Source organism: Gallus gallus, chromosome 3 (genome assembly GCF_016699485.2).
Source record: "Gallus gallus isolate bGalGal1 chromosome 3, bGalGal1.mat.broiler.GRCg7b, whole genome shotgun sequence".
Lineage (NCBI taxonomy): Eukaryota > Metazoa > Chordata > Aves > Galliformes > Phasianidae > Gallus > Gallus gallus.
Genome location: NC_052534.1, coordinates 50,771,079 through 50,796,378, shown reverse-complemented (window position 1 = coordinate 50,796,378; position 25,300 = coordinate 50,771,079). Strand labels below are relative to the sequence as shown.

The 25,300-nt window shown below is 42.4% G+C and overlaps 1 protein-coding gene across 19 annotated transcripts in view; it reads left to right on the top strand.

Moving 5' to 3' along the window:
* Window positions 1–800: 800 nt before the first annotated feature.
* The window catches only part of LOC112532107, a 75,310-nt gene continuing 50,810 nt past the window's right edge, over window positions 801–25,300 (top strand). For 5 of the 19 annotated variants that reach the window (XR_005858597.2, XR_003074430.3, XR_005858601.2 and 2 more), the window contains exon 1: window positions 24,076–24,554. Coding sequence is in view for 3 of the 19 variants with exons in the window: in XM_025149120.3 (XP_025004888.2) it covers window positions 24,216–24,245 (30 nt within the window). In the remaining 16 variants the exon portion in view is untranslated. Of the gene's footprint in view, window positions 1,299–1,917; window positions 2,018–4,142; window positions 4,608–24,075; window positions 24,555–25,300 lie in introns of those variants that run through there. The other 14 variants (XR_003074425.3, XR_003074426.3, XR_003074423.3 and 11 more) reach the window with 6 other exon arrangements.

Genomic DNA, 25,300 nt, shown 5'->3' with positions numbered 1-25,300 from the left:
GATCAGGCGAGTTTAATGGTGTGTAGAAGGTCCGCATACATTTTCAGAGAGGAGCTCAAGGCTTGACAGCGATGTAAGCCCGGATAGCAATGCCTGAGGGAGGGTTAAGGGGTAGCCGGGCATTCTGCTGATCTGAGGCCCCAGAGCTCTGGGGGGCAGCTGGACCCCTGGTGCAGAACAAACACCAACCCTCTGCACCTAGACTGCCTGTTCCTGTCACAGGGGAGGGTCAGGTTTGGGGTTAGGGAAAGGTTCTTCAGCAGAGGGCAACGGGCGTGGAACAGGCTGCCCAGGGTAGCGGCCACAGGCCCGAGTGCCAGAGTTGAAGGAGCACGTGGATAGCATTCTAAGGCATAGGGTTTGGATCTTGGGTGGTCCTGTGTGGAGCCAAGGGTTGGATATGGTGATCCTTGTGGGTCCCTTCAGCTTGGCATACTCCACGATTCTACACATTAGTTCCGTGCCTATAAAACTCTTCTAACTGGGCAGCTTTGCAGACGGGTGAGGTGCTCGACGCAGAGCGGCCGCCACGCCGCCTGCCCGCACCTCAACGCTAGCGCTCCGGCACGCGGGACGCCGCGGGTCCCTCAGCCAGCCCGCGCGACGACTTGGGGAAGTTGCAGGCTGGCACGGGGCGCCGCGCTCCGCGCACCAGGCGGCTCCAGGCCGGGATTTGCGCGCAGCCCGCGCGCTCCCCCGGCGAAGCCGCTCTCGCCCCGCCGCAGGCCGGAGCGGTCGCGGGAAGCGGCGCGCAGAGGCGCGGGGGCGGGGGCCCAACGGTCGCCGCCCCGCCCCTCGGAGAGGACGCGCGGCCCCGGTGGGGCCTGAGGGGACCGGGGGAGTGTTTTCCTGCCGCGTCCTCTGGCGGGCGGCGGGAACGAGCGGCGCTCCCGGGACGGGCCCTCTCCCCTTTCCGCCCCTTCCCTCCGCGGGCCTCAAGCGAGGTGACCCGCGGCCGGCAGCGCTCCCTGCTCGGCCCCGGCGTGCGCGGGGGTGTGCGGTGCGCGGAGCGGCGGGGGGTTGGGCTGCCCGCAGCCGCTCCCCGTGCGTGAATAGTTGTCGGTAACATCAACCTGACGTCATCCCCGGGTAAAAAGATCCCTCTTTTGTTCTCCTTCCCTCCCACCGCTCCCCCTTCGAAAATGAAAAGCGTGAACATTTGCGAAAAATAAAAACTAACGAGGATTGCTCTCCCCCACGTTAATGGCCGCGCACGGGGGGATGTAGCGCGGAGGATCCTGCCCGGGCTGCGCCGCGCCGCGCCGCGCCGTAATGAAGGCGCGGGCCCTTTGATCCGGGTGAGTCATTGGTGCCGGAAGGTTGGCGCACATCCTGCCTGCTCTGAAACCCGATCGGCAGAGGGGGCAAAGGGAAAGAAAAGCATTTTAATGGGAATCGATAGAGGGTCACGGGGTCCTGGCAGGAAAGAGGCGGTGATTAAAAAAACGCTACGTGTTGGGTTTGGGAGCTTTTTTTTTTTTTTCCTTTCTTTTTCATTCCTTAAAAAATAAATAAACAGCCCAAGCCCGCCGGCAGGAGCGAGAGAGGGTGAGCTGACAAACAGCTTTCCCAATCGCCCTCGTGTTTGTTCCAGCCGGGCGGTCAGCAGACACGGAGTTTATGCAACGCTTCGCGCTGCGGCGCGCGCACGTGTAGAGCGCTCGGCTCCGAAGGGCGCGGGGACGCGCAGCGCGCTGCGCTCCGTGCGTGGCTGCTTACTGGGGCGTTATTAAATAAAGCCCAAACACGCAGCCCCCTCCCCCAAGCCAACTTGCTTTTCTCTCTTTCCCCCCCTTTTCCTCCCCGCTGCTGAGCCGCAGGGATCCGTGATACCCGGAGCGAAAGGGCAAACCCTCTGTTTTGTTGCAGTCGCGGGTTCTTACAGCTAAACTTTCCGAGCACGTTTTCACTATTTAGGAAATACCGAGCTGGAGGGTTCTGTATACACTGCCTGACTCCGTGTGAAAAAGAGGGAATTACAATTGTGTTGAAGAACATTTTTTTTGTTCAGAAGGAGGTGAGTCAACTTCCTACACAAAGACTTGAATTGCCCGCCCTGCACGTTAACAAGAGCTGGCCTCTCTTCCAGCCTCGTGCTCCCGCACACACGCACCGACCCGGAGGGAGCACAGCAGCCACCCTGCAGGGAGAGCCGGGCTGTCGGGAGGGGATTGCTGCCTGCCCCTGTAGAAAGAGGGCTTTGCAAGTGCAAGGTCGTGTATTATCCAAATGGGAAACCACAGAATCACAGATCCATTAAGGTTGGAAAAGACCTGTAAGATCATCGAGTCCAACCATCAGCCCACCCCACCGTGCCAACTAACCACATCCACATGGATGTGGATGTGCCACATCCACATGGTTCTTGAACACCTTTAGGGATGGTGACTGCACCACCTCCCTGGGCAGCCTGTTTCCCCCAGCATCAGCAAGCAGCCACTGAGGAGCTGAGCGCTATTCCCAGATCCCTTCCTTCTGTTACTTCAAGCATTGTGTTCACTTGCTGTTTCTCGCACTGTCACCATCTTGCATGGCTCTCCCACTGCTGTGAAAGCCTTTTCCAGCATCATTCAGAACTGTTGCAGTTAACTTCAGTGCAGGAGTGTCTACCAGACCTATATCAGAGCAGGATCCATGGTGCCAGCTACAGAGCTGGAAGAAAAATGGTCAGCACAGATCTTTAAGACCACAGAGTTTTCTGACTCCTCATCCATATTGTCTCACCAGGTGTTGGTCAGACATCCCTCAGTGAACTGCAATACCAGTGAGGATTTCCACTGTGAATAAGACATGGGAAACACTTTCACTATCTTTGTAGTTTTTACCCAATGCTTATATGAACATAATGCTTTCAGGCATATCTTGGAGAGTTCTAAAAGACAAATGCTTGTAATCCCACTGTGAAATCTGGTCACTCTAAGACAACATTTTCTCTAGACAAATGATGTGGAACTGTAGGCGTGAGGGCCATGTTTGGCACTGATAGATTCTTGGGTGATGCCACTGAGGTTTTATCATGTCCTTTCTTTTGCATCTGGCTGGAGACACCAAAAATGTTCACCAACATAGCTTTAGTGGGTAGATTTTTGTTGTTGTTGTTGTTTGGATTTTTACTTATATGTTCAGACCTCTATTTGTTAACCTTTAGTTTGGTGGTCTTCGGACAAAACTGGTGGAAAGGCAGTGTTAGATAACATGACAAGTTGAGGATGACTATTTCATAATAGTATGATGTTTTTTTCCACTGTTAAATGTAATTCATTTATTTTAAAAAGATGATGACAACAATAATAAATAATCTCGTCTTGGAAAGACAAACTGCAATAGAATATGGGATATAGTAAGCTGCCATTGTCACTTACTATCCTGCAAACACGTGGAAGACAATGGGTTGTCAACTATCTAAATCAATTCTTCTAGGTCTGTGCTCATGGAAGGTACCAGATTAACAGCTGAAGAGAATGAAGGACTTCTTTTATTCTCAGAGCAGCTACAATCATGGGATCTTTCCCACACCTTACCTTACTCTTCACTGCCTCAAACCATTTTGGGGATAAACCACAATTACACCTGGAGCCTGCGTAGACTTGTATGCTTAAATGTATTTGTAGAGCTAAGTCATTAGTACTAAGAGGCTGTGGAATCATCAGAGGCCATGGAGGCAGAGCTATCTGCTGAGAATGTTGAGAAAGTTGTGAATTATTCAATTTTTATGTGGATACTTGTGAAATATCACTGCAACACTTTATATAAGCCAGCAAACAGCCAACAGATTACCTGCTTCCATGCTGGCCTACATTTGATCTATGAATGAATGGCTCTGAAGCCCTTCAAAATGCCCTGGGCAATCCTGCCCTATTATCTCCACCATTGTTTTTCCATTCAGATACCACAGGGATGAGCACAATCAGTGGAGAAAATGAAAATCAAATTGCCTACCAAGAGCTGACCATATGGGGCAGCTGGTTGCTCCCTCCCAGCCCCCTGCCTAATGTCTCTTCCCTTCCCCTGACAACGTGTCACTGAATGGTAGTCAGCCCTTGTCACCCCTTCCAAATCTGTTTTTATGTGGCAGCCAAGCATGTTTCCCAATGTTTTACATTTTCTGACAATGTATCCTCCTTTCCGTTTGGTTTCCTTAGGCTTCTGCAGGCTGCCTCTCTTTTCTTAGTTCCCTCTGCTTCCCTTTTCTGCACCCTTAAATATGAATGGTGAACCGAGAAGAGAGGAGGCCAAGAGGAAAATGTGTCTTACTGAGACTTGCCAGCTATCCAAGTTGCATGCAGAGAGACAGTTCCAGCTCATGCGTCTGGCTCGGACAGCAGCATCGGCTATCAAACACCCTGTTGCCTGCCTTGCTCCAGGCTGGAGTAACTGCTATGGTGAGCTGAGGGAGCTGGTGGGGGCTGCTGCTGCTGCCTGTGTTTGTGGATGCATCTTATGTTACATGCTCAGAATGAGGGCACTGGCAGGAGAGGAGAGGTGTCTGCAATCGCAGACTGTCACTTGTCAGGCAGAGGGGCACAGAGCAGGCTTCTTCCTGCCAGCTTATCCCATTGGAGTTTCTGGCCCTAGGTTTCTATGGGATTCTGCAACAGTGAAGTTTGGTAAGTTATTATTGTTTACTTGTTGCTTCATTGCAGTTCACACAGCCCAGTAAAAATTGTATCCCTCTCTGCTTGGCACCATGCTAGCTGTGGTACTGTGTGGTTCCAGCCACCTGAGATACAATCTAAACAGACGAGTAAGGACAGGAGATAGAGGCATACAAAGCAAAACAAAACAAAATGCCCCCCAAAACCAAACAACAACAAACAAGACAAACCTGAAACAAACAAAAAACTCCATGTGATGAGTTACGGACAGTGTTCCCCGGCAGTTCCAGAAGAGAGTACAGGGTGACATGCAGTGCAGTTAGACAAAAACATCTTCTTCCCCTGGGGAAATTAACAAAAATTAACGGAAAAAAATTAAGAGGTGTGTCTGCCACAGTACCTTAACACACTCAGCTTTGCTTTGTGGTTCTCAGGCATTGTTCTCAGATCGTGTATTGCACAGGCTGTATAACACCCCTGACAATTCAGGGACACTCAGGTGAGCACATTACTCATAGCAGGGTGCAGGAGGAACTCCACAGTAGCTTTAGCTGTGGGTGCTTGACTTTTACCATTGGTTTGTGTCCTGATTTCCAGTAGTCTCTGAGAGCCTGAGGACATACATAAGTTCATTTGTCTGACAGTTTTGAAAATGCCAGTGTTCTAAAGGTTAATTATATTTTTTTTACATATTTGTTTGGTCTGTAATTTATTTTGTACAATAGAACTGTTTTTATAGCACTCTCCATACAAACACTACCTCATTCCACAGACTTTATTGGCACGAGGTAGCTACCAGCATGTGCTTCCGTGAGAAAAAAAGAAAAAGAAAGAAAAAAGTAGTAAAACCACAATTACATTAATAGCTTTCTATGATGTGACACAGTGACAGAGAGTTATTGTGGTGTTTGGGTGCACTCTGTCCAAAATACCAAGGCTCCTAGTTTCTCCTGTGCTCTGTCAGGGAAGCCACGGAGAGACAGAACAGCAATTCCAGATTCTGTGCTGCAAGTGCTTTCCTTTCCCAGAGGCTGGCTACATCCGTGCGTGTAGAGCTTTTGATTAGATCTGCTGTTTTGCCTATGGCAATCCTCACTGCAAACATCCTTTGTCTATATATCATTTGAGCATCTATACATGATAAGATTGCCACCTTTTATTACAGTAAAAAATCAGGAGCTTTCTTCTCAATAAGCTTTCCTCCTTCCTCAGCTCTTCAACCACCCCCAGGGGAAGTGAGAAGGACAGGAAAACTTTGAAAAACCTTTCACCTCTTTGTTCTCCTTGGAAGAATATGGGAGCAGTTTTTGTAAGGAGTAAGGTAGACTTTCATGAGAGGTGTCTTACCTGGATGGCATAAAAATGGGGCAATTGGTAAAGTATGTATTCAGAAATAGACACTCACACAGAGCACCATATTGAAAAAGTCACATTTTTCTTTGAAAGGAAAATCATGCCTGTGCATTTCTTAGCTTGTATACCAGTTTCAACCTTTTTTCCTTCCATTACTTTTAACACCATGGTCTTGGCATAACACAATGCACCACAGCTTTAAAGGCTCCCTTTTTCACTGTGAATACACCTCTGCTGTAACAAGGCAAGTTCCAGTGCATTACAAGTGAATGAATAAAGACGTCAAAGTAGGGAAAATGTGAAAAAGAAAAGGTGATAGGCATAAATAAGCAAATAGATAATGTAATCACATTTTCCTTAAGATAAGCAAAATACCTTTATGCAGAAGAATCACGTCACTAAAGAGCCACGTCTGCAGAAAAGGACGTATTTTTTTTGAATGAAAGCAGGTCATACATTTAGTTGTCTCTGAATACTTGAAGTAGTCAGCTCATGCAGTCTGTTATCTTTTACTATACAATACAAATTTGGACTAGGACTGAAGCATGTGAAATGCATTCACTCGAATAATATACTGTATTTACAAACCCACTAGTAGAGCAAATTCAGCAATAGAGCTGTGAATCAGCATAGACATAGAAACAAAGAATTAAAGCATGGAAATGACCCCTTAGGTCGGGTGGCTCGACTTTCTGCAAGTGCACAACAGTTTGCCTTGCGATGCTTTACCCTCTCAGGTTTTAAGTACTGTATTTGACAGCACTTTTTGTGTTTCCATTTGAAAACTGTCTTCTAGGTGAATCACATAGCTTTTGGGAAACTACCTGGTACTTTGTCCAGATTTTCCTTAGTTCACCCCATTACTTGAGCTGTCCCACTGCACGTGTTATCAACTGAAGAAATTCCTTTCCATTCTCCCTCTTCACCTTTCATGTATTTCTAGAGAGTTGTCACTTTGCCCTTGTCACCTAGATTAATAAATCAATCCCCTTTCCTTGTCTAGTCAGTCTTCCTGCTCTTCCCTGAAGTCCTGTACGGCATGCTGGCATCCTTCCTTTGTAGAGACGTCTAGAAGTGGATGCCTTATTCAACAGAAGTCTTCCCATATTTGTAGACAAACATTTTATTGTCCTGAAATTACTCCCCTGCATACACAGGCTAAAATTGTATCGATCTTTTAAACGGATACATCTTCTTGTGAACTCATATTTGGTTTGTTCTTGCTATCGCCCTTACATATCTCTGTCCAGATGCTTTCCAGGTTTTGCCTTCTCACGAACTATCCGTGTTTCTCATCATTTTCCCTCAGTGTATTAGTCTATGTTTTTCCAAGTCGAATCTCATTTTATTGCCTGCCTACATATCTAATCTTGTTAGTTTCCATTTATATTATTGCTGTCCTCTCTGACGTTTGCAAGCCTCCTGGTTTATTGTTATTTGTGAATTTCATTAATGTGCTATTTACCTCCTTTTCCACATCATTAATTGAGATATTAAATAAGAGCCAACTGAAAACATACTCCTACAGCAACCAAGCTCAATACATCACCTCCCATCATTACCTGATGCTCGCAGTCATTCAGCATCCTTTTCCACCCAGGTCACAGGACTCAACTTCAAGTCAATTTCAATTAGATTTTTGTAAGAGAGTCATTTCAGTTTTTATGATGTTTTATAGGATTTAGCTCCATAACCTGTCCTCATTTCTCTTCATAGCACGGATGTGAGCAATGCTCTTTCCCTCTATAATGGCAATAATGAATTAAACAACAGCATGGAGAGAGAAATGACAGCTTTTGGTCCAAAAACCTGGAATGCAAAGTGGTCTCTAGTCTTCATCTTTATTTTTTTATTTATATACTTCAGAGTTATCATATTTTTTCTTCCCTTTGTGTCATGACCAGTGAGGCTTTGTTGTTTCTCTCATGCTCATGTTTGAAAACATCACTCTTTATTTCCTATATTTTCTGTGATTGTTTATTAATCACTTTGTTTTATGATGATGTGCTCCTCTTTACTCTGCAGACCTCAGCCAACTTTGAAAATTGGAGTTTGGCCATGTCTTCTTTCCTTGTTCTTGAAAAGACAACCATGTAGATAAACTCAGTGAATGTTTATTTTTATTTTCTGTATTTTTATGATTAAAAATCAAGTAGTACAGAGAGTGTTCTTGAACCTGCCTCTAAAGTCATTTTCTGTTCCCCTCTCCTTGGAGCAGCATGACCGAAAGCCTGCTGGAGTGGGGAGGGAGACTCTGTCAGTATAAGAGAGGAGGCTTCAAGACTAAATCAGAGGTCTTTTCCACGTCTACTATATCATACAGGGTCTTCTGTGATAGCCTGGTTCCCAGGTGCTGCTCTGTATTTCAGCAGAGCAGCTGACCAAAAGTACTGTTGCTTACAATATTTTGAAAAGCAGCTTCTTGCTGTTATTTAAGGGCTAGTGTTCAAAACTGTGCGGTGATAAGGATGTTCTTAGGGCTACGTGACTTAGTAATACCATTGTAAATTTAGCATATAGTGATTGCCTGCAAAAAAAAATCAAAAACACTTATAGTTAGCTGATTTTGGTAGCAAGAGTTGTGGAGGACAGTAGAAGAGACCAGGAGGAGGAGAAACTCTGTGGAAAATGCTTTTCTTCTTGTTCCTTTTCCGAGCTCTACTTTTAGTCTTCCTTTTTCTGATGAGTGATGGAGCAAATAATGCTGCAGAGAAAAATGTCATCCAGGAGGCATTTAGGGACAAGTCACCCTAAAAACCCCAGCATCTCCAGAGGTTTTTTCTGATTTCTTCCAGTATCAACCCAGGTTTCTCACTGCTGCTAGGTTCCTTCCATTTCTGACCTCAGCCACTCTTTCCCTTCACTTCACTTTTATTGCCATGACTATACAGTATCCTCATTGCTGAAGAAACCTCTCTGTGCAACTGGCTGTTGATGAAGGTAGGGTGTGATACAGAATTGTGTATTGAATTAATGGAAAAGTAAACATGAGCCAACATTTAGGGTAGTGACTTGCTAGAAAAAGACACTGTATTTAGTAGAGATGTTCTGGAGATGTCAGTGGTCCTAGGCACACACAGATAACTTTGAGAAGATAATTTCCAAGTCCAGAAGAGGGAAGATTCAGGTAGTTTTTTACTACTGTGGAGGTGCTGAATTTTCTGAAATCAATCTGTCTCTTTCACTAAAAGAAGAGGAGAATCTGTGGCTGACCTTTTTATCTTCTGTTATAAAAAGATCAGTAATGATACTGGATAGGTACAATTTTTAGGGAAGGAAGCTATGAAGTCCAGTAATGTATTTATGGTGATGATTGCTCATTTCTGTTCTTGTCTGGGTATAGGATCCTGGTGTGATCTTAAAGAAGAAGCTTGTCACAGCTTGCTCACCTGGAAACAAAAATAATCATATTCTCACCCTACCTTTCTAGGATTCTAGGATTCTTAGAGCTAGTCACTGAATGCCTTTGCACACTGTTTATCTTTCATAATTCTGTCTGTGGCATCTGATTTAACAGCTGCTGAGTGTCCATTGCTTCTGTCGAGTTCAGCTGGAGCTGAGGGGCTCAGCCTTGTTCTGATTCATGCCAAGGTGGTGGAAAAGGCATCAACAATTTTTTTTTTTTTCTGCTGTGCTGCTCTGTAGACATTCATTGTTCAACACCGTCTTTTTTCATCTTTGTAAGAGATAATGGCTGTAATAACTATAAACATAAATGTGAACTATGGTCCTCTAAAATGTTTGTTATAAAATGCCTTTTTTTTTTTTTTTTCATTAAACTGAAAGTCTGTCTTGTGGGTGAGATGTGCAATAATATTAGAGGCCAATGGGAGGATAGGGTGAGGCAGGAAGGGGTGAAAGTGATAGCTTGGTCAGTGAGGGCTTAAGTCTCTACTAATCTTCAAAGCAAGATATAACTCAGGATTTTTCTTCTGTTTCTCTCCAGACTAAGGCCATTGTGTTTCCTTGCTTGGCTGTGTCAGCAGTGATAGCCCTTTTTTCCAGCATTGATTGTTGACTTCCCCTGACACCATATCACAACCCATTAGTGCTGAAAACTGACAAGCCCAGCTGCAACAGCAAAATGGCAAATTTAAAAGAAAATATACAAGGGACAGGCACAGAACGCTATTAGTATTAAAAAACAGTTGTTTTTTGCCTTACCTCTGTAAAGGTCAAGAATGCAAATGTTTTTTTCTCTTGCTAACAACTGCTTATGTATTTTTTTGAACTAACGAAATGCCATTCTCTTTTTTTTTCATTTTTTTATTAATTCAGGCTGCATCATAGGTTTTACAAAAGCAGCCATGCTGAAGTATTGTAAAAGGGAATCCTTTCTTTAGAGACCTTACAATAAATATTTTGCTTATGTTTGTATAATGTATAGATGTATAGTGCTTTTTTTTCTAAGGCAAAGACATTTCAGATAAATTAATGGCTTAGCAGATCCCGGGTTCTGAGGTCATAACTTCCAGCTTTAGTACTGTTTGTGAGTGGGATTTCTTTCCTTCTCCCTCTCTCTCTCTCTCTCTCTCTCTTTCTTTTTTTCCCTCTGGAGTTATATGGTGGGTGTCAGCACTCTGGAAGGTGCACTAACAGTAATGGGAAACGTTCCTTCTGACTGTACAGGTGATTGCCTTGGGGAAGAAGGTTGCAGCCTCCATATTTCCAGTTCTGTGTATTTACAGAGATATAGGACTTGAGCAAGGGCAGGCAACTTGTAAAAGCCTTCATTCCAAGGTTCCTATTTGATAGCACTCTCAGGGCCTTGTGCATGTTTTGTTCAGTCAAAGCCAAAGGGCTACTTCAATCCAACAAGTAGACCCTGTTGCTGTTTTGACACCACAGTTTGTTGTGAACAGTTGTGCAGGAGCAACATGGTTCACACATGGACACACATTGGACACACATGAATGGGAAACTGGTGAAGTACATTAAGGAAAAAAAGACAATGTCAAACTGAGTAAAAAACAACTCAAAATATATTTGGAACCCTGTAGAGGGCAGTGAGGATACAAAAAACTCAGGTTATCCAAAGTACTGAGTTTGGTTTTGAACACATGGGATCATGTAGACTTGGTTTTCCAAATTGATAGTTATGGACACAAGGGCATTCACCTCAAGTTATTTATTCAGATAACTCTTTAATCACAAACATAAATGAGTTCTTTCAAACTCATCTGTGATCATTTGTGTGGTAGTAGCTGGAACATCTGCCATTTTGCCAAGATGCTTGAAACTAAAACAGTACTCATCTGTAGAAGAAAAATAGTCTCTCTTCCCAATTTTGTGGATCGGAAGCTAGGATTTATTGACCTAGTGTCTTATCAAAGGTCAGAAGTTGACTTGTCTTGGAGAATGATTGCCATGTGCTAAGGTATCAATTTCCAAGGTCCAGCCTACTCTGTGATAACTTTTTGGTGATTCTCTAAGTTAAAATACTTTCGTGTAAACTAATTCAAAGTGTATGTGGGCAGAGGGTGGACCACACTGGGGACTATATTCAGTTACAGCAGTGGAGCTAGAATGGAATCAGGTGATATCCTGTTTTCCCATGTGGCATCTTTTTCACTTATTTAAACTGAGTCTATAGCTGAGGATGAATTGAGCTTCATCCTCTTTTATTCATTGCTACAGAACAAATCTGCCTTTGAGGCTTCTTTGTTTCTCCTCTCTTTTCTGTTTAATTGGCCAACTCAAGGACTTTCTGAAGTACTCAGGCATGTGTCTGAAATTTCTTTTTAATGCGTTGGGGTTCAAGCCTAGTACATCTTCACATGGGGGCTACAGTTTTAATTGTGGGTCAGATTCCAGAGGAATTCTTCACAATTTTTTTTTTTTTTTGGTGGATTGTGTATAAAATGCAAAATTGGATTTATATGCAAATGACATGCTAGTGGTAGCCTTATGGCAATCCTAGTCCAGTCATTTAAGAGCAATCTTCAGCTCAGTTTTTCAGAAACCCTCAAGTGCCTTTAATCTGGATTATTGCTTACGCACTCCCATTTTATACTGGCATGAAAGCACTGAAGCTGAGAGAATCAGACTTCAAACCTCTTTGAAGGAGTTCTCTCTCAAAAAGAAGGAAAAAAGAAGAGTAATGAGATCTTCAAATACTTAAAAAAATGGGAAAACTGTTAAATGCATAGTTACACTGAGCCTAGCTAAATGCTTGTTTGTTTAATGCATCTAGCTAGTCTAGCTGTGTAGGTCTGAATGCAGGACTTGCTGCTGTTTTGTCCTACATGAGAAACTAGGTTTACTTTCTGGCTTTGGACACACATGAACTGGTTTCTGAGATTTTCTATTAATAGTCAGTCATCGTTTGTCAACTTTACAAAGCAAGCATGGATATAGTGGCAGGAAAGCATGGAAGGAAGGCTCTCGATAGTCAGAATTAGGCAGTAAGGCATTTCTTTGTCTTCTTCAAGGCTCAGTGCTTTCACTGAACTTGCTCATGTCTCAGTGAGCCAGTCCAACAACAAACTTTTGTGAGATTTCATCTGTCTGGTTAACCATTAGTTTAAACTGTAGTAAAGCTGTCACAGTTCACTTTGATAAAAATAAGAGTTAGACAGAGTCAAATAGAATGCCAAATCAATTAATGTTTACTTGGGAACCAATGGTTCCCATTCCAAGAAGAATGTATGTCTGCGCTGTAGATGATGGTTGATTGTGAGTTGGTCTTGACAGTAATGGAGGATGGCTTTGAGCGCTCAGTCAGTGGTAGTGCCAGGGTTCATGCATTTACAGGTGAAAAGGCAGGTAGATGCAGGTGGAACTTGCTTTGTGTGATGCTCACTCCCTCTTCTTCTGGGCATGTATGTTCAAAGTCTGAGATGCTGTGTGCCAACTGTCCATACTCCTGAGCAGTCTCAATAAACCATACTCCACTTTGACAGATATCTAAAATCTCAGTCATCTGAGCTGCTCTGTTCTGTGCACTCTTTTTGTGAGACAGCATGGGAGAGACCAATAGCTCTAAGTAACAAAGTGCTCTGCAATGTCTCACATATTGAAAGGAAACTGGATATCATGGAAGTTGTCTTTGGAAGTGGACTGTTTCTCACTTAAAGCAGCCCTCTCACTGCTAAAATAGATACTAAATGAGGACATAAAATACCCATGTCTGTGAAAAACTTCTAGAACTTTGCTGTATTTTGTTTTCTTTAAGACTCTAAAAGATGAGCTTTCACTTTTAAAGGGTGATTTAAAACTGACTCTGTGTGTGCTTCAACAAGAATTGTCATAATTCTCTTAAGCATCAGATACTTTGGATGTAGGGTAAAGCAAGATGATCGTTTATTTCCCTCAGACTGAACTCTTCCCCCTTACCCCTAAATGAGGAGTGGGTGTCCCTCATCCACTCAATATATCCTGGGTGGTTGTTTTTTTTTTTTTTTTTTTGTTTGTTTTTTTGTTTGTTTCTTTGTTTGTTTTTGATTTCCAGTAGAGCATGATAGATGGTCCATGCACTTCTTGGGGTATCTTCTACCTTTATGTATTGTGGAATTTGCATTTTGGTAGAAGGAAAGTCCTTTGGTTCTTCTGAGGAAGTTTACTTGACTGTCTGTCATTAAAGCCAGAAGTAATGATGACACAAGGGAAGGAAAGCAGATTTCTGGAAAATCTTGTAAAGCAGTTAACTTACTGATTGCCTTGGTTGGTAGGTATTGTCTCTCTAAAAAAGCTGGACTCTGATTTATGCAATGAATTAAATTAGGATTTTTTCAAATGGGTGCTGAGTTTCAATGGAAGCCCATCTCTTATTTTGGTATCTGAGATTTGAGCTCTGTCTCATGAGTAACCTGAAGGGCACTAAGTCTTGCATTCTTACGTTCTTTCATGACTCTCAAGAATTTTTCTATGAAAATTCTCCCTCAGAAACATGTTCTTCCCTGCTTAGGAGCCAAATTCTTCCTCCTAATATCAGCGGCGTGCAAACTCATGATAGAGGTTACAGATGAAGATACTTTCACCTGTGAAGGAGAAAGGCAGTTTTTTTTTTTTTTTTTCATTTTTAATTTAATCATTTTTCACGATTAAAAAACTTTTAAGACTTTTTAATCATTGCAGATTAAGCAAACTGAGACTGTGCCCTGCGGTTTTAAAAAAGTTAAGTCATGTACACCCTTGTGTAACACCAATTGATATGAGATGGAGTAAAATGGTCTCGTTTCTGTTCCCTTTGAGATGGGCAGCCTCTTCAGTGGTGGTAGTGCCTTCTTACTGAGTATGATGAACAGGCAGGTAGCTACAGAATGGGGAGAGATCTGAAGTGTCTTAAAATAGTTATCTCAGGTGCAGGGAATAGTCTGGTGGTGGCAATGCACAGCTCCGTAGCACTAGCTGATTAATTTGCCATCCCAACTTGTATGTCTTGATAACACCCTATTGCTTTGAAAACATAACTATTGCCCCTGGAGATCTTAGTTTATTGTTTCCCTTCTCCTGTGAAAAATCAGAATTTGGCTGCTTTTGTACAAGATGGCTACTTTTTTATAGTTAGCTGTGAGTAAGTTTTCTTATATCTTGTTTGGACAACTAAATAATTAGCCTGCTTTGGAAAATGCTGAGTCTACAACAGCCCCCAGTGAAGTGAAGTGAATTACAGACTACTCAGCAATCTGGAAAACAAGACCTTTTGCTTATTAAATATGGAGCTGGGAACAGAATTTTTTGCTGTTCATTTTTTTGAAATTTAAGGCTGCATAATGGTTACAGATTATTTTAGGGCTTTACATATAGAAAGTTACTAAAGGGTTAGTAAATTACTAGTAACCTTTTCTATTAATCACTGATCAGTTGCTACAGTATCCAGGAAGGTTGTTTTCTTTCTTTTTTAGTAATGCTTAAAATGGTCTATAATGCCCCCATTCATGTACTTTTATTGTACCTTTGACCTCTGTAACATAAAAGTATTGTTTCTTTGTCAATTTTATATCTCCAGAACATCGTGTGTGGCCATGATATATCTGTAGAAGGGATTCTTTGGCTTAAATGGCTGCTGACTGAAGTCAGCTGGGGCTGACTTCAATCCAGCACAAGAATCGGTTTGGGGACACAAATAATGGGGCACTGTAGTCTTGTGGACAGCTTAACCAGCTGGAGAACAGAAGCAGGTTCTTTGAATAGCGTTCCTTTGTCCACCATCATGAAATCAAAAAGCAAATCTTTTGAAAAACACAAGGCAATAATTCCCATGGGGCTTTCCTAGGCTCATCCATCATGGAGAAAATCCAATTTTCCTTCTTTCTCTATTGTACTCCAAGAAGGCTCATGACCAGTTAGGTCATTTTAGCTTTAAATGTTAACTTGCCTAAGACATTTTAAATTAGTAGATGCTTTTCAAAGTCTAGACTTTCATCTTCCGCTCATATGCAGAGAATAATGATCCATACTTTTTCAATTATAAATTTTAATTTTAATTATTTTTTTTATCTGAGTGAAAACGGTTTTGTTTATAATGTTACTGTTTAATAATAATTCATATTGCCATTGCAACAGACTTTTTAAAAGGTCTAGGATGTCTGTGGCTTCCCATCAGTGAGCCTATCTGGGACTGTTTTACTGTGTTGAAGTCTACTTCTATGGATATTTATATGGTAACTAAATGTCAGGTCTACTATTTCAGATAGGTTATATCCCAGCTACACAGAACTGCTACGGAGTTCATTCAGTAATTCATTCATTCCTGACTTCTTCTGGAATGCCCTACAAAGATATCTTGCCAACTTTATTTACATAAGTTCTCCATTGTGCTTTGCATTTTTATTAAATAAAGGTGGTGTTTGAAATAGCTCGTAAATCAATAGGATATAAATGAGTGGGAAAGCAAACGTTAAAGAGCTGGTGATGTCTCTTGGTGAGCTTTGAAAAAGATTCTATTGAGAACTAATTGTGCAGATGTATCATTTATTTTTTTACTTTTCCCCTTTGTTCATTTATTATAACTAGGGCAATTGACATGAGAATTGGATTTTTTTTTTCAGTGTTTACCTGCTTCAACTATTTATTTTATTTCTGCAGTTTTAATGCATGTCTTGTGACATTACTGCTCATTGCTGTGCAGACAAGAGTGATGTTGGTGTGAAGCTATGATTTGAAAGACTAAAGGCTTTTTGAGTTTGTGCATGAAAATATAGCCTGACTTTCTTTTGGGCCATCAGCTGTAGCTAGCTGATGTCTGTTATTCTTCTGTAGAAAGAGAATGAGAGCCTAAAGGCAATATCTATATCTGATAGTCAGTGTACATGTATGTAGCATAGCATAACTGATCAATCTATAGAAAACTTCACAGCAGATAACCAAGTGTTTCTCCTCATCTTTAGTCAGGCCATAGATTTATTTGGGGATGAGGACACCATTGATATTTGCCTTGTCTTTTCTATATATAATTTCTGTATCCTCTAGCAATTCAAATCCAAAACTTTCCAGGAAAGTGAAGCTCCACTAATCTAATCTGAGGAGGGTGGGAGACAGTGTCTTTAGGTAAAGAAATGAGCAGTAGTCGTATTAACCATACAGGAGAAAAAAAACCAAACACATTTGGTATATAGGTTTATGTAAATGAGAAGTGACAGAAACACAAGATGAAATGATATACCTAAACACAGCATATTTTGCAGAATGTTCCTGGAATTTTCAGGTACTCCTTAAACACCCCTTGTCTTTTCCAGAACAAGATGGACCACAAGACAGACAGCCATCGGGAAACCAACTTCCCTTAATACATTTAGAAAGCGAATCTCCTAAATCCAGCTAAAATTCTGCTGGGCAGAAGCTGGAAAGGGTGAATATTCCTTCACCTTTTGTCCTTTATGCTCCAAACTCATTTTCCATACCACAACAACCTCCCACTGAAAGTGACCTCTTGGTCGAGTGGCAGTCCCTCACCTGCAGCAAGCAAGACAGCGGGACTGCTCCTTTTGCAGCCCATGCTGGTCATACACTGCTGTGCACCCCGCAGGGCCATCCTGTGAGGTGACTCAGGCTGCTCTGCTCTTCTCCTGTGACTCGGTTTGTCATTTCTGTCAGTCTGTGACACACACACGCACAGCAGCTGCCAGTAGCCTGGGGCCTTGGGATCCTCTTTTTTTTTTTTTTTCCTGAGCTGCTTCTCCTGCACACCAGCTTACTACATTGATGGCTTTAACGTGCAATATTCTCTGACTTCTTTCAGTGCATCCTAAAAGACCATTGCGTAGCTTCAGTGGCATGTGTGAGTTCATTCAGTTTGCTGGTATCTTTCCATCCTTTCAAGCCACCTTTTGAAATCCCATTCGGAAGCAGTGACTTCGGTTTTTCTTTCTTTTTTGGAGATGGTGGCTGTCTTTGATAGAAGGCTTTATTTGTGTATTTATTTTTGCCACGAAGGAAGCAAAGTTGTACTTGTCCATCTTTAGAACATTTGAATAATTGCTAAAAATAAAATGAAAAAATCAGGGCTCTGCTCTGCAAAGTAGTTTCCAATCCCCAGAAGAGCAGCGTGGCTCTTTCTGACTCCACAGAGGCAGACAGGCCTAATTCAGCTGTCTATTGCATGGTACGTTTAAGTGGTTTTGTAAAACAGTGTTCCCTAAATGTTGACAGTTTAATGGATTTCATTAGTGCCTGCCTACTGGCTGAGGGCTCAAACTTGTCCCCACCAGGGTTAGTTCAGCTGAGTGTAGAAGCGGAGGACCACCCTCATCTCCATCAGAGCTATTCCAGGAGCTGCATCTGCTGCCCTAGGACATGAACAGGCTGCTTCGGTCCTCCAGCACCTACAGCCCAGTGTTAGCAGTGCCTGACACGTGCTTGTGGTCATATGTCCACTTGCCTTTACTTTCTTGTTAGGTAGGAATGGCCCCAGGGTTCCAATACATGCCCAGAGATGTGTGGGCTTTCTGAGGAGCTTCTTCCACATTACCATGCAGATGAATTGCATGAGGTGCGGGGGATGGTTCTGTTATACTGAAACATGCTTATGTTTAATTTCCTATACCTCTGAATCCTATAGCTGTGTGGAGTGTCTAATGATCCTCCAGGTTCAATTTCCATTAGGAAATAATCGCGATTTTGTTCCAGTCACTGCCTGGCAAGTCAAAAAACATTTGAAAGAAAGCATCTTCAAGGTAAATAACAGCTGAATCAGACCTTTGCACTATGTGAGGTCAGAGAAGACTTCTTTGTTTTAGGTGTGTGTGGGGCAACATTTTGAAGGCGACAGCATGAAAAGCAAGGAGAAGAATTCTGAAAATAGACAATTACTTTATTCTTTTCTTGAACAAAACACAGAAAAGACTGTCTTAAGCCATGAAGGTAACTGAGAGCCTGGTTTAGTTGTCTTGTATGTTTGGCTGTCCCAAAACCAAACTGAAGTAGACACTCCAAGATTAGTAAAAGTCGCTTAATATTATGCTGGCAAACTGAAAATCTAGAGAGTGATAATGAACTATAAGGATTACTGAAGGCAAGTGCTGTAGCTAAAAATGAATTTCAACATCTACTCTGTGGTGTCTCACACTTTCCTCAAATTTATTTTTCGGCAGATGACTGAAAATCCCCATGTTTAGTTCTAGACAAAACATGTTTTCTCCATTACTGTTCATTAGAAGTAATGTGTGAGATACCCACACTTTGGCATTGTGAGCATCAGGATTGCAACTTGCTTCTCTCAGGTCCAGACCAGTTCCCAGGTCCAGTTCAGTGCGATGTTCCTCATATTCCTCAGAAGATCTAGGTGAAGTTCAGTCTTGCATCTCTGTGCTCCAGCGTGACTGCTGTACTCTCAGATAGGGGAGGTTCCCTGCACATAAGGGAGAAGCGGCCTCTACCATTGCGCTGCTTTGTCTGTGAGTGTGTTCTTTCATAAAGTCTTCCTGGGTCCTTTGCTGGTGAAGATGAGTAATCAATGCATTGTTCATTCATTTACTAGACGAGCTGACTACAAAGCTTAGTAGGACCTATTTTACTACTACCACAACATCATGTGCACTTTTTTTGTTCTTTGAGGAACTTTTTCAGGCATAGGTTTCTTTTGAAGCCACAAAAGAGCAGTGAGACTTATAAGCAGGTCTTTCATACTCCAGTAGAGGTCAGATACCTACCTGCTTTAAAGGACCTATTTCATTACAGCAAGATAGATTATAACAGCTTATTTGGAGACCATATTATATAAATCACTTAAATGTGTATTTACATAACATTCTTATTAATTACCACAAAGACTGTAATGACTGTGAGCTGTTCCAGTTTATCTTGTAAATATGTATTTAAGCAATTCTGTAACAGGTAATATTTAATCAATAGACCATAACAGTTCATTAATCATGCCAAGCCTTTGTGTAAAAAGTGAATTTGTACTGGTGGAGTGTAATGGATCGTTGGAGTACCATTTAACATATGACACTGCTCATATGAAAACTTTACAATGTTGCTCATGTTCCATGTTAAAATTTCTTGTGTGACCTCCTGTGACATGTGAGCTTGAGGTAAAGAAGCCAAGAGGCTGCTCAGCAGTGCTTCTTTTGGACACTTGCATGGAACTGAAAAATCAAGCCCCAAGGGCTATACCTGCTTTCTTCCTTCCTGGCTGAACTGGTGCTATAAAAAAAAACTTTATGTAATGTGCATATACACTCATCCAGTATCCATAGTTATATCCAAGTAGCACAGGATGGTGTTTTACAGCATCAGTTATGGCTATAGCTCTGAAAAGTAGAGAAACATCAGTATCAGCATTATAAGGGGAAAAAAAATGAGATAGACCATGCACTGGGCATGCGCGTGCAACAGAAGCATCAAGATCTCACCCCCTCTACGCTGTTGCTGTTAAGCAGAAGACTGTCTTTAATTTACATAAGTGTAGGCAGGTAGTAATGCTGCTTTTATGGAAACCTGAGGTATTATCTTAAGGGAAGCATGTGTATATTCAGGAGGCAGTGTTAAAATGGTAGTACTTTGGTGGTCTTCACTATCTTCTTCAAAACACAAGTGCAAATGTGGACATCATGAGCACGGACTTACTTCTTAAAATACCTGATGCACAAAGCAACTAGAAAAGAGGAAGTAAAACTTCCTTTTTTAAAGCTTTAAAGAGCTCCTGTGAAAGTCCTGGGAGTTTTGTTTTTCTCGCATAGTATGGAAGACTGGCTGTGCCATGAAAAAGCAGGGGATTTGAGAAGGAAATCCTGCTTACTCTACCTGCGCCAACAGCACAACTGATTTTAAACAGTCTGCTCCTGGGAGAGAGGTGAGCAGGATGTTTCTGCAGAGCTGAATTATCAAGAATTTTAGCTGCACTGCTGAAAATCCACTTGATGTACTGTGAGCATGCTTGCCAAGCTGTCCTTGGAAGCTGGCTTCAAGCTATAGCTGAAGTCATAGCTGACAGGATGGAGCCAAATCATTCTCACATGAGTTAGTCTGCTGGCATTAGGCAGGACTACTGCACTGTTAAGGTAAGCAGGGTTGGTTCCCAGACCAGGAATGTAATTCTAGAAACAGTTTCTCCTGTGTCACGAGTGTGCCTTGTGTTTGTGGCGGAGAGTAGTGCCTCCTCAAAGACGATTCGTATCTAAAATAGTAAGAAAGTCTTAGTCCATGTAATGTATTGGCAAAGATTTGTAGGAAGCCTGTACATCCCTGGCCCTGGCCAGCTCCACTGATCTCGTGCTTTCATAAGTACTAAATTCACTTAATTTTTTAAAAAAGCTTTTATTAATGGTTCCTTTGGAGCTTTTGCAATCTGATGTCTAATGCAGGCTTTGATGAAGTTTTAAAAAACATCTCTGCAATAACAGTTCTCCTGTGTAATAACTAATCAATATATGCTAATCATTTGCCAAATATACTTCTTACAAGGAAGTGGTTCTGAAGTTAGGTATCTGCCAAAAAAGAAAGAATAAAAGTAGAAAAGCTTCTTTAATTCCTTAGCCAGCAGGTATTCATAAATGTAAAAGATTAACCATTTTTGTGTTTCTGCCAATTAGTATAGAAATTTCATGAGCTGGCATGAATATTCAACTCAAATGATTTTTTTTTTTTTACAGCTAAGTTATAAACCCCTAGAAAACATGGGAGGCTAACTCAGCCCTGAATATAGCAGTGAAGCTGAGTGCTGCGGTAATAAAGTGATCTATTAAAAGGTTATCTTTCATATAAGACAGCTTCCCCTGAGCACCTAGACATATTAACAGCATTTGAAATGCACTTGTAATTATACGCACCCCAGAAAAGATTTGAAATTGCTTTCTTTGTCCACACTTACAAAAACATCTCAGTCACTTTGTGATCTTCTTTTACCTGTGCACCTTAAAGCTTGTAAAAGCAAAATGGAAGAAGCGATCACCCATCAGAGAATTGCTCGTAGGTGAACTTTAGCTGTCTCTGGTGGCATTAATTTTGCTCTCTGTGAACTGCTCTTAACATTCTTGTAAGGTCTGGAGAATTTTTCCCATCTCTGACTGGCCTACATCACTATTCACTACTGCTTTGCTCTTTGAAGATGATGCGCTGTGAAAAAAAAAAAAAGAAATCGTTCATTTGGTCTCTGAAGAACAGCTATATGACAAAATTCTACAACTCTTTGGAAAAGACTGCTCTTTGCCCATTCAGCTAGTGCCAATGGAATTTAGCAGTCTGCTTGCATGGCTGAAAATTCCAGGACTGGGAACTCAGTAAAGCGGGAAGCATGCTGCTTTAACCACATCCTAATACTTGAACTCTAGCCTCCTTTTATCTGCTTGCCTACCATACTAATGAACCAAATGCCCTGCAACACTGTTGCTATCATCTTTCTGTAGGCTGCAGAAATATACAGTCTATAACACAGTAGGAAGTGTCTATAACTTACTTCTAGGGTGGTATATAGTTCCCGGACCAGGCACTGAGGTCAGAAAAACACAGTTCTGAAAATGCGGTCCCACACTGCTGCAACAGAAAGGCTTGAACAACACTGAAGTCTTTAGACAAAGTTAATAATACTACTTTTAAAGTTGCTATGCCTCTTTGCCTTGTTAAAGATCTGACTTTGCTACCCTACTCAGACAGAAATACCTTTAATTTTAAGCCCTAGTAGAAATCCTATTTGAAAATGTTCAGCTGAGTCCATTTAGCAGCCAGGTTTAGGGAGGAATGTTTTTATCTCCCTCCGGTCTTCTGGGGCTACTGGTTATTTGGTGGAGAGCATTTGAGCTAATGGAGCTCACTTGAATGCCCCTTAGGAATTAGATTCTTTCTTGAGTAAGGACTGCAGGATCAGTTATCAGCTGTTCTGCTGAATAAACTGAATACACACGGAACTTTTTAGTTTTTTCTTTGTGAAACCTGTGGCTTTTAGAAAGGTCTGCGGTGGTGCTGGTGATTTTTATTGTGATAATGCTCCTAAATGCCTAGGCTCAGCTGAGAGTGATACTAATATACACCATATGCTCTCTGCAGAATTGTTGCAGCAGAAAGCAGGGTCCCTGCCCTCAGCACTTCATGTGCAGAGTTCTACTTGCTGGTTTTTGTTTCTAAAATGATCTTATTTCCAAATGTTAATTTTCAGAACAAATCAGTTTTAAATGTATGTGCTCTTCAGGGTATTGTACTATCTTTCAAGAGGACTTCCTAGCATCTCCTCTGGTGATTTTATTAAATGAAAGTATTTATTTCCTACTTTGGGAGGGGAGAAAGCTGTTCTAGCAATAGCAAATTTACATGACACTTGAAGAACTCAATGGAAAAATCCTGCAGATTTAAAAACAAAGTACCATCTCTACCACCTGGCTTTGTGGAATCAAAGAAGCGATTGGCATAATTTTACACCTCTGTCTTTTAGGAGCAATTTCTGAAAAGATGAATATTGTCTTTACCGTGAAACTTACATCAGTGTTGAGTCAAAGAAACTTAGTGTAATATTTTTGGATTAAACCCTTCTCATATCCAATTGGAGGTTAAATGTCTAGGGAAGGTGGAAGGAGGTGGGAAATGTGTTGCAAAGCTGTATCTACCTGTTATATCACACACAAGAAGGACAATCTTGCATAAACCTTTTCCAGGGTGGAGAATGTAGCTCCTGAACCCTCTCCTTTCCTGCAGGATAGGTGTAAGAAATGCTTTTCTAGTGTTAAGGGAGGACAGTGGCTGCAGTGGAGTCTCAGCCATTAGGAGTGCTTAGATCAAGGCTTGTTCTATGTCAGCCGCACCTAATTGAGCAGAAATGGATGTAGGTTGAGATCTGTGGCCTGTGCTCCATGGCTGGTGAGGTTGGGTAAGGTGTTTGCAGGGGTCCTTTTTGACTTCAGTGATACAGAAAATCCTAAAAAGCATTTGCATAGGATACTGCCATTATGTGTACTTTCATTTCTTAGGATATTGTATGAATTCTATAAAACCATACAGAGTTAAAAATGGTGAAAGTATTCGGCCCACATTCTACTGTTCTGGTACAATGAAAGAATTAATTTAAAAAATAATTCTGATAAATAAAGTGGAAGAGGGCTAGGAAGTGCCTGCTCTTTCAGACAGTGCAGGAAAGTTGCTAATTGCTCTAAACTAACCTCACTGAAGTGTGGAGCAGAGAGCAGATAACACAAAAAAGTATTAGTTGCCTTTGTTGCAGTATAAAGGACTGTGGCAAGGGATTAGGTTTTTCTGCTCAGCAAAGGAGTGGACTTAGTTTCTCTGCCGTTCCCCATGTCTGTAGATTAAGAATGTTAAGATACTCAAAATAATTTGGCGGCATCCAGCGCACAGTTTGACAGCGCTCAGAGTGGCACAGCGCTGCCCCACGGAACAGTTTCCTGATGGCCTTTGAACATTGCAGCTCATGAGCCGGCTGTACGCTGACAACATTTTTATGGGAACACGCAGGCAAACAAACACAGATGGCTGCAGTTGCCTTCCCCCTCCCTTTCCTCGGTGGGTAATCGGGGCTTGTGTTAACTCCTGCAATTATTGGGGATAATGCTGCGTTATCAGGTCAGGCAAGTTTTTGTCATGTAGGTTCTCCTGGTAGGCAGTACGTGGTGATGGATGGGCTTTGTGTTACTTCACATTACGTGGGACTGGCAGCGGTCCAGCCACCGCCTGGCTGCTGTGCCAGGTACTCGGGCACACCCAGGCTATCAGGCGGTGCCTGCCTGGGCCGGTCTTCTGTGAGAACAGCTGGGACCTGTGCCATACCCAATGTGTTCCCAGGGAACGGTGGATAAAAGCGGCTGGAAAAGTTCAGCTGCACTTTAAGGGCACGGTGCTACTTCTGGCACTTACTGGGAAAGAAAATAAAAAATGAATTGAATGCCACGAGGAAGCTTGGAGACCGAAGTGGTGAGCATGAAAAGCAGCGGTCGCAGCACAGCGGTTGGCTTTCAGCTGAGGCAGGGGAGGAATGTGGGACTGTTCCCACAACATCTCACAGCCTTGGGAATCTCTTCCGTTCCAGCTCCGCGTGCTCGGCGCTGCCTATGAGGGCACAGTCGGATGTTTCCTTGAGAAACAGCTGCGGTGGTTTAGCAAGTTACTGCTTGATCAGCTATTTGGTGCTGCTCCGCTCTGCCGGCTGCAGTAACTGAAGCCGTGGGCTCTCCCTGGCTGTTGCAGTGTGGAGGAAAGCGGGCTTGCTTCAGCTATGAGCAGGTAGGGAGGGGAGGGATGGTTGCCACATCTGAGCTGTGGGGGCAGTGAGAAATGGTTACGGGGCAGCCACTCTGTAAGCAGAGGCAGCTGTCTCCCAAGCGAACGTCTGACTGTGCCATAAAAGACACTCGACACCATTAAACATTGGGCTGTCAGCAATAATTACAGAATGTGTTCGCACTGTTTAAAAAAGCAAAAACTACAGAGAGGAAGAGAACAGTGACATAAAAATTCAAATGTGAAGAAACTAAGTAACGACACTTGAAAAAATAAAGTGTTGTTTATGCGACTAGAGAGTGTTGCTCCCAAAAAAATGCAATTTAGGAGCAAATTTTGCCAGTGAGTCTTTTGTGTTGGAAGTGAGAATGATGAAGAGAAAAGCTGCCTGGCCGTTTTGCTGTTTGCCCCGTTCTTTCTCTTTCTGAGTGTTGAAAGATAATCAATCAACACTGCAGTTTTGTAATTCTGATCGTTTAATGTAGACAAAGTATTTCAGGCACATATAAACCCACCTGTCTACTGCAGTGTGCAGGAGACACTGCAAAGCAGGCCTTCACTGTGGGCACTGAGCAGACTGCAGTACGTCATTGTATCTCATAGCCAATGGGGGAACACCTTCAGTAGAAGAGTCACACTTTAGGCCATGTGTGGCTTTTTACCTATGGTCATCATCAATGTTGTGATGTCTGCAAGGGCTCCCAGTCAAAGAAATCGATCAAAAAGCATGGGTACTCAACTGGTTTATG